Source organism: Pavona decussata, unplaced genomic scaffold, assembly GCF_977016875.1.
Source record: "Pavona decussata unplaced genomic scaffold, jaPavDecu1.1 SCAFFOLD_175, whole genome shotgun sequence".
NCBI classification, from domain to species: Eukaryota; Metazoa; Cnidaria; class Anthozoa; order Scleractinia; family Agariciidae; genus Pavona; species Pavona decussata.
The window spans coordinates 3,805,001-3,818,021 of NW_028145586.1; the positions used below are offsets into that span (position 1 = coordinate 3,805,001).

The following is a 13,021-nucleotide window of genomic DNA, read 5'->3' on the forward strand; positions in this document are numbered from 1 at the left end:
ACCCACTGCGTTGAACCCTTCTTTGTTACAGTTACGCTGCAAAGATGCCTGAGGCCGAGGGCTAATCAATGTCTTCCACGTTTTTCTACCCAGAGAGGTTGTTCGATAGTGGCCGTCAGCGATCAGAGAGTACAGTGAAGCGCCATTCTTGCTGATGACCAAGAACTTGACAGATTGATCGCCAGTCTTCATGCCGAGACAGATCTTGGAGAAGTTCGTATTCCAGTAAGTCGGTAACTTCGTTTCCTGGTTGTCAAACCCCGTCTCACCTCCAGGACGATTGAACTCGGTTTTGTTGCTCCAGAGTTTGGAATCGTAGTGAAACGTTGACTACAAAAGAAAACACGAACTCACCCCTTAGGAAAGTTCTCATACACCTCATTAATTTGCTAAATCCCGTCATTTGTTGCATCAATCGCGCTAAATTGAACGTCAGTTTAAGTTTGTTAAGAAATCCTTTTGACAGTGTGGAGTTGGGGTTATTAAAGCATTGGTCACTGTAGGAGTAAAGGGCAGTGGTACAGTGGTACATGTTCCTTATAATCTGCAGTGGTTTTATTGTTGTTACTTCCTTTGACTTTCAAATAAAAATATTATTCACCGGTTGGGAGGTCCACATTGGACCTTGAGGTCGTGAGTGCGGCCTTGGGCAGTCCTCAAAATAGAGAGCACAGTTATTTCCCAATACAGTCCGATCTAGGGCTAAGTACAATTTTAACTTTTTTCCACTCCCGGAACCAATCAATTGCATGATTTACAAAATTTCGCCCGCTCGTGCACTGAGAAAGAAATAATATCAGTTACGGACCAAGGGTGGATTGGTAAAAACCACAACCTGTTATTGATTTTACCTTGTGACCATCAATTTTCATGACCAGCGTCCATCCTCCATCTCCGCATCCATCAATTCCGGTCATGTGACAGTAAACAGGGATTCTTCCCATGTCAGTTTGCAGCATGCAAGCTTTATTCTCTTGAGTTCTGAATCGAAGATTGAAATGAAAGTTAGCTACAGATTTACCTCTTAAATCTGAATCGATGATTAGTTGAGATCAAAGATAACTACGAATTAGTTATTAAACATTGCATTAGTTTTCTTTTATTTAAATTTATCTTATTTTAATTTCTTTAAAGCTTGATTACTCTTCTATAAAGAAATGATTGAAAATTCATTCTTGGTTAGTCTCCTAGCAGAGTTTTCCCTTTGTAATTTTTGTTTTCTACTTATTGTTTTTTCGTGTCCGTTTTGAAGAAAAAACAAATCGACAAAAATATACGAACGAAGCAGAAATAAGAATGAGAAAGCTCTGAAAGGAGGTTATCGATCGGCGTTCATGGTAAACATTACATCCATTGCATTAAGCAGATTATGGCAGAAATTTTCATCATTTGACAAGAGTATTTGCCTGCCTCAGAGCTGTCTTTTTGGAAAATTTTATACCTTGTACTTTAGAAAGGTGATGGTGTTAGTGTGGAAGCCGGGCCGGTTTGGTGTGGGGGGGGGGGGGGGGGGGGAGGGAGGGAGAGGCCACGTGTCACGGAAACGTAGACAGTTCACGCAGATTTTGATATCAACCTCTTTCATGACAAGTTTCAAACATCCGTTTTCGCTTCTCCGGTAATATTAATGGCTAATCGCTAATTACCCTGATCACCGCGCTTTACGAGGACAACAGCCATTTCACGTTTCATATCAAAATATGGCAAATCAGAACTGACGACAAGTATGCCCAAGACCACTGTCCTTCTAACGTCTACGAACAGAGGTCTATAAAAAGCCATGTCACTCACTTATTCGTCCGATAAATATCTCTGCACGATGCAAAAGAATCGTCATCTGTGAAGACATCACACATTCAATGATTAAATCTAAGCCTAGCTAGAATATCTTAAGTCAGAGACTCGTAAACCGGGCCAATATATATAAATATATGTAAAGAAACTCACAAAAGCAGTATTACTAAGTGAATATGAATATATGAAACATGTGTTTGAACTTTGGGTGAAAGATTAAGTAAATGCGAAGGTCTCTGTTCTATTCAGTATTAGTATAAATCTAGTAGCGTTCTATTACGAATGCCGTTCTCTGATTGGCTACGCTACCCGCTATCTATTCTGTGATAGATAGTGAGAAGCGGTTGTCAACAAAATTCAGCCCGCTTCGTCACGTTTTCGAAGTGTCTGTGAGGAGGATTAGCATAATTTACTTGTTAAGTTTTGAACGACTAGTAGATTAATACAAAAACAATTAGATTATTCGCTCTCGATTTCTATGCGTAATAGCTGATTCGGGCTGCGCCCTCATCAGCTTTCACACGATAGAAATCTCGACCTCATACTCTAATTGTTAATTACTAAGGATATCAACCTTCCGCTCGCAGCAGGTGTTCTGCAATTGGATACTCAACCCATAAAACAGGATAGCTCTTCCTGCAAATAATACTAATATCGGACACTCACTTCCTGTACGTTTTCACAACAACTAATAAAAATAAAAATAATAATAATAATAATAATAATAATAATAATAATAATGATGATGATGATGATGATGATGATGATGATGATGATGATGATGATGATGATGATGATAATGGTAATGATGATGATCTGATGTTTATTTACTAGACTCGTGTAGGGTTGTATCCAATAAAATGTCCGATTGCGCTTTACAAATATACGATTTACTACCTTAAATGGCTTACAGAAATCTAAATAGTTAGTTTATTACTAAAGTAATTATGATAAATATATACTCACCTGGCTTCCTTTTCCTTTTCATTTCCTGCAAATCAGACGAATGAAAAAGTGAAAGGAGACAGGAATGTAACAACAATGTCTAATTTTAAGATGTCGCCTTCAGAGCCGAGCAGAGCTCCCTTCAATGTTCCGTCATATTGAAGAGCACCTCTGCTCGAAGGTTCAGTCAGTTTTATTTTAGAGATTTTAACAATTTAAATAACTCAGCCCGGAAACCATGAATCCAAAACTAAAAAGCTTGTTGGGTCCGTTTACGAAAATATTAGTCTCTTTTTCTGTGTGTGTTACTCTCCGAACAAGGACACCAGGCTAACGCATAAACACTTATCTCTCACTGCAATCTACACGTTTCCCTCGGGACTGGTCTAACATATAAATATCAGTTTATGACTTTATTTCATGAAACAATTGTTCACGATCTCACCTCAATACCAGCCCCTTGCATTGAATACAGAAAAGTGCCTTCTCTAGTCACCAGATCCCCTTCCGCGTCAGCCTTGTCTGTATCCAACAGTTCACAACTCGCCCCGGTCAATTGAAACGCTACGCAGCCACAAACTTTGGCGCAATGGCGGAAACACTCCATTGGGCTGGGCACGTTCACAGAGGCAATAGTATGCCTTACTATGGCAATATCCTTGGTGAAGATGTTGTAGGTGTACACGAGTGATGTTTTAACTTCGTTGCCGTTTGATGAGGTTGTCATTGAAAGCAGTAGTGCACCAATAACCATCAACTTGGGTGTAAAGCGAGGAGTCATCTTAAACTGTAAAGATTCAAAGAATTAGTTCAGGGGAGTTTGTTTCTGTTGAGAGAAGGAGACGCTCCCTCTGGATAGATGGTTCTTCCTGACTGTTTTCCAGACCAAACCATGTAATTTTCCGGTATTCTCTTTCAGACCTGGCCTCTAAAATTCATAACCATTTTCAGACAAGGTTTCTAGAATCCATACCCGTTTCTGTGAAGCCCTCACCCGTTTTTAGACTTTCGGACCAAAATGGTTAAAATCTATACCCTATTTCAGGGTTAACGACTCAAAAACCGTACCCTGCACCAGACATGATATATCGCTGAAATAGGTGAATGTAACGATTTTGCGCAAAGTGTTGTCAAATTGTCAAGCTTAAACAAAATAGTTCAACACATAAAAGCCAGCCATGTTGACGATTTTGGCAAAATTTGGTCAAATTGCCAAAGTTATGAAAATTAGCTAAGCACCAAGAAGTCAGCCATGGTAACGAATTTGATAATTTTGGCGAATTTGGGGAAAACAATGAGTTTCGCAAATTTCGTCAAATAGACCATTTCCGAATTGCTGTGAACCTCATTATGAAAGCGAGGCAAAGTGCAAAGCTTTTCATACGAAAATTAGTTTTGTTTGCATATGAATGAAAACTAATTTTCATAATAAAAACTTTTCACTTATCTTCGCTTCCATAACTAGGTTCAAAGCAACTCGGAAATGGTTTTTGTGAAACTTATGTAAATTAGCTAGAAAAGCATAGAAGCCGTCAAACTCACCAAACTGCTTACCTGAATAAATTTTGGCCAAATTAGTCGAACAGTCAACTTATTCAAATTGGCTTATGATATAAGTGTCACATAAGAGCCTACCTTGTTGATGGAATGATATGACAGTTTTGGGGAATATGACAACTCTGAAAACCTCGAGGAAGTTTCATCACGTTGAAAAAACTTCCCCCCCAAAAATAATGCATGTTTACCTCGTTCTCCAGACGTGAGTCGACAGTAACAAACTAGAACTTAAGTACGCCAATTGTTATTTTAAAATAAAAGAAATAAAACAAAAAATAAAAAACATTAAACCTTTTCAGCCGCAGAGTCTATGACGCCAGAATCTCGGCCTTTGGCGAAATATATTATCAACTTCGCCATTTCCGCCAACTTCGTTGAATTCGCCACTTCGCTTGTACCTTTCTCTTCAGCTCATTCGCTTGAATCAAAGTTGCCATCTTCGCCAAATTCGCAGTATTCGTCGAATTCGCCATTCACTGGTACTCTTTTCTTGAGCTCAAATTTGCCATTTTTGCCGAATTCCCTTAGTCACTGATGCTATCGAAATTGGCGAAATTTCGTTAAATTTACCACTTCGTTATTACGTGCATTTCTGGACATATTTCGCGTTAGCTTTACCTTTCAACTTCCATGATGTGGGAAACTCGTTTATTTTGCTAATACAAGTTGGTGCATGTGAGAGCTTCTCCAGAACATCTGCCAACTGTTGAGAGTTAAGCTGGCGTTCTACTTTAAACGCGAACGGGAGCACGTTTACCTTACGTTTTTGTGGTTCTGTTGTGTATTTGCTCAAATTTTCTTTGTAAGCAAACGGCAACTCGCAAGTGTGGAAAATGGAGGATAGATCAAGGCCATTTAGTTATTTCTGCCGTTTGTGCCAACACGTTGTTCCCGCAACGTTTAACTTCTTTGTTTAGCTAGGCACGAAGCATGGCGGCGAATCTCTCTATTCGCACATAAACTTCAACGCGTTTTTGCCAACAGACATTCGTAAACTTTATTCTTTATACAGTTCGCTGGCAAATGTTACTTTGGGAGTGAAAAGCTTACCACAATCACTGACAAACCAGTATACTCTGATAAAGACATAACTAAATTTTTGTTCCCGGCCTACTCCAAGAATTATTCAGACTAGTACATTGACGCAGCCGGTCTAGGTAGGAAAAGCCAACTTCAACCTCGACATTTTAAAACTTAGCTACACTAGAAGATATTGTCGCGCGAACATTACTTCTTTTAGGTCGCTAAACTGGGAAGTGTATCACTGGTATGCAACTTAAGAAATAAACAATAAAGAAAAAAAGAGCTCAAGGATTCTACTTACCTCTCAAATTTCTTTCCTCTGTATGATCGTACGTGGAAGTGACTTATTGCTCTTAACTTTCAATATAAGTATATGCATATATTTGAACTGCGAGTGACAGATTATATAGAGGAAAGACCCTCCCAGTTGTTAAGAAAACACTAAAGCCTGAAAAGATTTTAAGCATGAACGGGTCTCGTGCTTGCCTCCTCCCGCCCGAAAAACGAAAAAAAAAAAAAAAAAAAAAAAAAAAAACCACACAATAACGCCTGTTCTGCAGGCTATCAGCAGCTTTTCTTTTGTTGAAAAACAGACATATGAAAAGCGGTGAGAGGAGACAAAGATTTGACAGGGATTTGACATGTACTTTAAGTTGCAGAAAGGTTTGGGGAAGGAAATTTTATTCCCTGAGTTTGCAAGCTGTTGTGGCTTTACAAAAATGCCAGTTGACCTTATTTCGCATTTTTAACTCGACCCATATTTGGCCCTTCGAAAACGAAGGATTAGTTTTCTAGTGTTATGAAATTTTAACCTGACATTTTGCCAAAGAAACTAGATTTTCTTAAAAACCAAATCCGAAATTCTGGGACGATAAAGACCTTCTGAACAGATATCCACCGAAATGAACTGTTCTGTGCCTCTGCTTTTACAGCTATACCTACTGTTAAGGCGCCTTCAGGGAGCAAACGAGAAATTAAATTTGGCAAACTTGCCTTGACAAACAAAAAATGGTCGAAAACGTTTAATTTCACTTGGCAAACCTACAAGAACTTTTAGACATTTCCCTAAATCCACAATTGTTATTTGTTGTTTAAAGTAACCCTCACGTTTTATTTGTTTCCAACAACACTTTGCCAGAACATTTGCTAACCGGCTGTTTATATTGCGACATTGACAAGCGCCAACTTGTATTTGCCCGCCTCCCGAATTGAAAAGTTCGTTTCCCGTGTAAAGACCCCGATTCCAAAATGTGATATATGGAGATGTTGTGTAATCTTCATACAATTACCTATATTTTCAGCAGTGCAAGATTTTCTTTTGTATAAAAATTTGCGGAAACGTGTCGAAGACAATACCTGCTTGTTGTGACATAAATAAAATCGCGACTGATTATGAAAACGCTGAATATCACTAGTCGGCCAACTACTCTAATGAGAGCTCTGCTCGCACTTGCAGGGTAACAAACTCCACCATTCTTAGTAGTTTTAGTAATCTACCACGGAAACCAGGAAAGGAAAAATGAAAAGAAAAAAGAAAAGAAAGAAAAAACAAAAGAACTTCCGCACGCACCCGTCATCTACCGGAAGATTTACAGGGAAATTTGCTGAGAGAATAATCATTTGTGACATCCTTCTTAGTAAAAGGTAATCGGCTCGTGTAGCGCTAAAGTTTGTTTTTTCAGTTTGTATTTGTCATAAAGAATACAATCACTAATCTTAAAAAAAATGATAACCGATAGAGATCCCCTTGAAATTTCCAAAAGCGCACAAACTTTCGCAAATTTAGCCTTTTTCTGATAAGTCTCGTCATATCATCAAGTACAAGTTTGCAAATCAATATGCACGTTAACAGTTTGTTTTGCAAACTGAACCACCTTTCCTGTTAAATTCGTTCGTTGTATTAGACACTCGACTTCGGATTCGAGACCGTTTACACTTTTGCACACTTTATGAGTGACAAGAAAGACAAATATTGTTTAAGGAAATATTCCGTACATAAAAGAAAAATTGACCGGTTGGCCATGTTTCTTACCGACTTTTCATGGAAAGAATTAGATAAATAATAATAATAATAATAATAATAATAATAATAATAATAATAGTAAGGGTGTTCAGTTTAGCAATTACTCGTCCGCAGTCTCCATTTACAGTTATCAAAGTGTTTGTACACAGTTGATTGTAAGGGCGGAGTGATAATCCTTGACAGTTCGTAGTTTGTGCTGTACAAAACCTAATGACAGTCTTTCAGATGAGCAGCTTGCTGACTCATAGCTAACCAATGAAAAAGAAGCCGGGCTATTAAATAATTTTCAAGCTACTTACAAAGCGCTAGACATTATTAAAGTTTTTTGGAAGCGCATGTTAAGTGTTCATTCTCAGTTTTTTGCATCTTCTAAAACTTTCATCGCTTCATTTGTACTGCACTGCACAATGATTCGCTTCTTTTTCTCGTTGACCATAATATCCATCGTGATCGTCAGCATTTGGTCTTCGGATGGTTATACTGTTCATAACAGCTTACTCACAGGCCATGTGTTTAAGACTATTGAATCCATCGACTGGCTTCAGTGCGTTGAGGAGTGCCACATACATGACGAGTGCATTTCCTACAACTATTTTCCACCTAGGAAAATCTGTGAGCTGAATAACTTTGGCTTTGATAACCGATGTGAGGCGGGTAACAATCTTATCACAGCCACTGGATGGATTCACCATGTACTCGACATATCACAGGTAATTACACATGCAAACATGGGTTGCTATCGACATTTATTGCCGCACGATCGGGCTATAAAGACCGTATCGTGGTTTTCATTCAGGGGAATCAACAAACATATTTAAGAAAAAACAAACGAGCACCTTTCTCCAGTTTACCTTGAATTTCTCTCTAACTCAGGCGAGGTTAAGGGTTGTTTACGCAAGTTCAAAAATTATCTGCTCGGATGTCAGTTCGGATGTTTAAGCTGAACATTTTAAATAACCGGGCAGAACAAATTTAATAAAAGGATTATATTCCCGGTCATTCCCTAACTACAGTCACCTCTTGCCTTGTGGACACCTCGCTATTACGGACAACCCGATAATACGGACAGAAGCTAAATCCTCGGCAAAAAAAAATTACAGACGTTTGACTGAAATGAATTCCGGCTATTACGGACTCTCGGTATGAACACTAACTCGTGGTCCCGAGGGTGTCCGCAATAAAGGGAGTTGACTTGTATTGTTGGATTTTCGAAAATATTATGTTTTTTCATGCTTAGTGCGGCATTTTTAAATCTCTGAAAAAGAAAAGAGGTTAATTTTCCCATATTACGAAATTTCGAGGTGATACTTCACAGAAGAAAACTCTTTTTCATAATCAAATTCGAACATTAGTGACGATTACGATTTCCGAAGAAATATTACCAGAACCGAATTGTTAGGTCCCCATTTTTGAATTGCCAGTGTCTACCAAGTTAACCTAACTTCTCTGTCGTTTCGTTTGTATATATTCGTTCGGTTCATTTCTTCGTTTAGTTAAGTTAGGTTATTGAATTCTGGGGTTGTGTTATAAATGCCAGCTGTTTGTATTTATATGACTGTGGGAAAATTATTTTTCACAACAAAAAAGATACCAGGCAAATGTTGAATTTCTTGCAATATTTCCTGAAACACTGCTTTTTTTTTTATCCTCGCGACTCATAACGCTTGCCAAACTGTAAACGCTCTCTTGTCCGAAGTCGTGTGCGAGAGCACACGATCAGATGATTTTCCAAAAAGCAAAGCAAAACAGAACGTGCATAATAATTGAACGGCAAAAATAATACGTGATTATATGACAAGACGTTATCAGGAAGGACTCTGCAATATCTCTTTTAAGAGAGATTACATGAAAGAGATATTGCATCGTTGTGTTTCAAAGGACTCATCGCGACAGCTGATGCTTTAGGCAATAATAACCTTTGTAGTTTCAGCAGTATGCAAAACCGCGTGTCCAGTATGATTTAAAATATTACTGACGACGCTCGCCTCTGCAGGCATAGATTTTCATTTATTTCTTTTTTTCTCTATTTCATTTTCTATGATAGCGATCAAGCATGTTAGTTTTAATTCAACAGGCTATCGAGAAAACTAAACTGAACAACATCACAAGAAAGACACTTATCTTAAATATGAATTCGTTTGACGAGTACAGTCAACTCCCTTTATTGCGGACACCCTCGGGACCGCGAGTTAGTGTCCTTAATAGAGGGTCCGTAATATCGGGAATTTATTTCAGTCAAACGTTTGTAATTTTCTTTTGCCGGAGGTTTAACTACTGTCCGTACTATCGGGGTGTCCGTAATAGCAAGGTGTCCGCAAGGCGAGAGTTGACTGTAGTGAACAATTTAAGCAATACAGAAATCGACAGGAAATTGTCTGAATGAAGTTGATTTTCATTATATGACGTTGTTTTGTGATCTGCGAACAGAATTCACTTCGATTTTTCACAATTTTTCAAGGCAAGGAGGTGGTCCGTTCAAGTCGTTTCGAAATTGCTTCAAATTTCCATGCACAAGATAATTAATCCTGTACCACTCAGAAAATCTGAGTAATTTTACCGCACAACATTTCTTACGTTTTACACAGGAAACGAAATTTTCAAAAACAAATACTGACAAAAAAAAAAAAAAAGAAAGAGAGAAATGTGGGCAGTAACAGTTAGCAAATACTGTATGTGGGCTAACTGTTTGCGACAAATTCAAACTTGTTATTTATTTTTAAAACCAGATGGACAGTTATTGATTCAGAGAATAATTTGAAATTCTCGTAGGCTTTGCAATGTGAAATAACACTTTACAAAGGAAACGAACTTTTCAAAAAATTAATAAGTAAATAAATAAATACATAAATAAATAGCGTACAAATGTCACAGTAACAGTTAGCAAATATCTTGGCAAACTGTTGCGACAAATTCAAACACTTGTTGTTTACTTTTAAAATCAGGTTTAAAACCAAATGGACCTGACTTATTGATTCAGAAAATAATTAAAAATTCTCGTAGGTTTGCCATGTAAAATCACCTGTTTCGTTCTTTTTCGCTTGCCCTGCTTGAAGTTAGGTATTGCAGTAAGATCTTGTAACGTTTCGCTTTTTTCTTAAAAAAATATTTCTGATTTGCAGGAGAAAAGGAAAAGAAATGCACTAAAAAGTGAGTATCTTATATAAGCATTATTTAAAATTATTTGCAGAACGGGGCATCCCGCTGTACGAACAGACTCTTTTATTCAGGAACACCTACTGAGTATGAGGGGAGGTAATTTGCCACGAAACACAAGCCTGCTGTACTTATACAATATTGGCAAAGAAAAACGGGGGTTATATCTCTCTAATGTCGATAATTTTGGTATCAAAATAATCTTTCAAAAGCCTATTCTCTATCCCAAAACTCTTCGAATGCCCTGATTGTCGAGTTTGTATGCTTCGATGGAACTGCCGCCAGCATACGATCTCGACAATCACGCGGGAAAATTGGGGACTACATACAGTTAACAGGAAATATTGGGCATGCGCATTGACGTACAACCGCTTTCAAAACGATTGCGGGCGTGACATGGTTGCCTGGATTACCAGTTATAGGGTTTACCTTAACTAGTAGATTTTCACGTCATCCTCGTCAAACAAAGTCAAACTCACGATTTCACAGTGTTTTTGTCAAAATTCTCAAAAATTTTAACACATTTCTTCCTAAGGTGTAAACAAAGAAACGAAGGCGAGGGAACATTCTTAGCATCCTGCATAACATGCTGTGGGAGGCGCAATGGTCAGGCCATTTCCGAGTTGCTGTGAACCTCATCATAAAAGCGAGGCTAAGTGCAAAGTTTATAATATGAAAATTAGTTTTCATTCACATGCAAACAAAACTAATTTTCATTTGAAGAGCTTTTGCACTTAGCCTCGCTTTCATAATGAGGGTCTCAGCAACTCGAAAATGGCCTATTGAGCTAAACATTTAACTTCAGTTTATGCACGGGCAAAAACAGCCAACATTTAAAAGCTATAAGTTGCTAATGCCTAGATTTCTTTTAATTTAATCTCCAGTTCACAAAGCGTGCGGAAGTGAAGGATGGACACTGGTCATGAAAATTGACGGCCATAAGGTAGATATGGAATTTATACCAATCCAAGCGAGGATATACAGAGAGGATATTACATGGCGGCCCGAAGATATGAATTTTATTTTTGAGTTGTAAAATATTGTTTTTAACACGAGAAAATAAAATTCATATCTTCAAGCCACCGAGTAATTTTCTTTTTGTTATATAGACAAATCTATCGCTCGCCATTTTCCAACGACTGTTTGCACAAACAACTGTGAAAAGGCGGGAAATGACGTCATCAATATCCTCACTAGTGAGGATATGGAAAATATGCCATTCAGGTCTCGGATGAAGTTTGAGAAGTTTGACAAGTTTGACTAGTTTTTACTCACTGAATGCCTTTCGAACGGATCATGGAAACTAACCGGTGGGTGTCCTTGAAGTATGGACGACCTTTAATTTACAAAGTGCTAGAAATCCCATCTTCTTAGTAAATTCAATACCTCTTAGTAAATTCAATACCTCAATAAGTGTTAGAATTCAAAAGAACAGCTAACCAAAGGTAAGTTGAACGTTCGATTACGCGCACTTGACGCGGATGTATCAGCTTTCAGTAACTAAACCAAATCATTGTGAACTTTTGTAAAAATGTTTTTTGCTTTCCCTTTTCCAGTTGACTTTTCACTACGATTCCCAATTCTGGAGCAACAAAACCGAGTTCAATCTTCCTGGTGGTGAGACGGGGTTTGACAACCAGGAAACCAAGTTACCGAGTTATTGGAACAAGGAGTTCTCCGAGATCTGTGTCGGCATGAGGATCGGAAATCAACCCGTCAAGTTTTTGGTTATCGACCAGAATGGCACTTCACTATACTCTCTAATTGCTGACGGGAAATATAGACCAACCTCTCTGGGTAGAGACAAGTGGAAGACATTGATTGGCTCTGAAGCATCTTTGCAGAAGAAGTGTAACATGGAGGGGTTTAACGCAGCTCATAGCAACAGCCCTGCTCAATCGAAAGCAAGAATAGGTATTATTAGCAACAACCAAGACCACTGCGCTACCTGCGATTCCAGAATTGGTTTCGGTGGTGGAGGACTCCATGATCACAACAACACGTGTGGCAATGAGGCTTCACGCGGTGCCGATAACGAAGATAAGCACATCAAAACCATGGGATACATATTAGTGAGGTAGAGATGAAAATAACCAGGGTGTGTGCTTAGTGACCTGGCCTTGGATTGGATACGAGGCTAGGGGTGGCCTCGCTTTGCTACAAACCTCACTGCTTTTCATATGTAGATCATGCTGTTCCTAGTTTGCATTTACGTATGAATTTAATTTGGATTTAAATTGTCGTACTTAGAAAGTAATAACTTAGATAAATAATTAAATAATTTAGCTCCTTGTTAGATTAGTAACCTCCTGCACATATACATTCCAAATAGGCGATTAAGGTCCTCATTTAGTTTTCAACTTCAAGCTCCTCTATCAAATCTGAAACCTTACGTAGACCGAGCATTCTCTGTTTGTGCCCCCAAGTTATGGAACCGTCTTCCAAGTTATATTAAGCGTAGCTCCAGTGTCAGTACCTTAGAGTCGTCTCTAAAAACTTATCTTTTTAAACGATATCTTACCTCTT

General features: G+C 38.3%; 2 protein-coding genes across 2 annotated transcripts in view; one reads left to right on the forward strand and one right to left on the reverse strand.

The window, feature by feature from the left end:
* Positions 1 to 6,406, reverse strand: part of LOC146463736 (uncharacterized) — a 6,763-nt gene extending 357 nt beyond the window's left edge. Inside the window, exons 1-5 of the mRNA XM_085084258.1 lie at positions 3,185 to 6,406; positions 2,761 to 2,785; positions 1,792 to 1,837; positions 852 to 981; positions 1 to 330 (exon numbers count right to left, since the gene is read on the reverse strand). The exon at positions 1 to 330 is cut by the window's left edge and continues 357 nt beyond it. Coding sequence (XP_084940384.1) covers positions 1 to 330; positions 852 to 981; positions 1,792 to 1,837; positions 2,761 to 2,785; positions 3,185 to 3,520 — 867 coding nt within the window. The 5' untranslated portion in view covers positions 3,521 to 6,406. The remainder of the gene's footprint in view (positions 331 to 851; positions 982 to 1,791; positions 1,838 to 2,760; positions 2,786 to 3,184) is intronic.
* Positions 6,407 to 7,403: 997 nt separating this feature from the next.
* LOC146463737 (uncharacterized) lies at positions 7,404 to 12,576 on the forward strand. Its single transcript, XM_085084372.1, has 4 exons — positions 7,404 to 8,052; positions 10,462 to 10,489; positions 11,380 to 11,438; positions 12,052 to 12,576. The coding sequence occupies exons 1-4, from the start codon at positions 7,678 to 7,680 to the stop codon at positions 12,574 to 12,576; spliced, it is 987 nt and encodes a 328-aa protein (XP_084940498.1). The 5' UTR covers positions 7,404 to 7,677.
* The last annotated feature ends 445 nt before the right edge of the window (positions 12,577 to 13,021 follow it).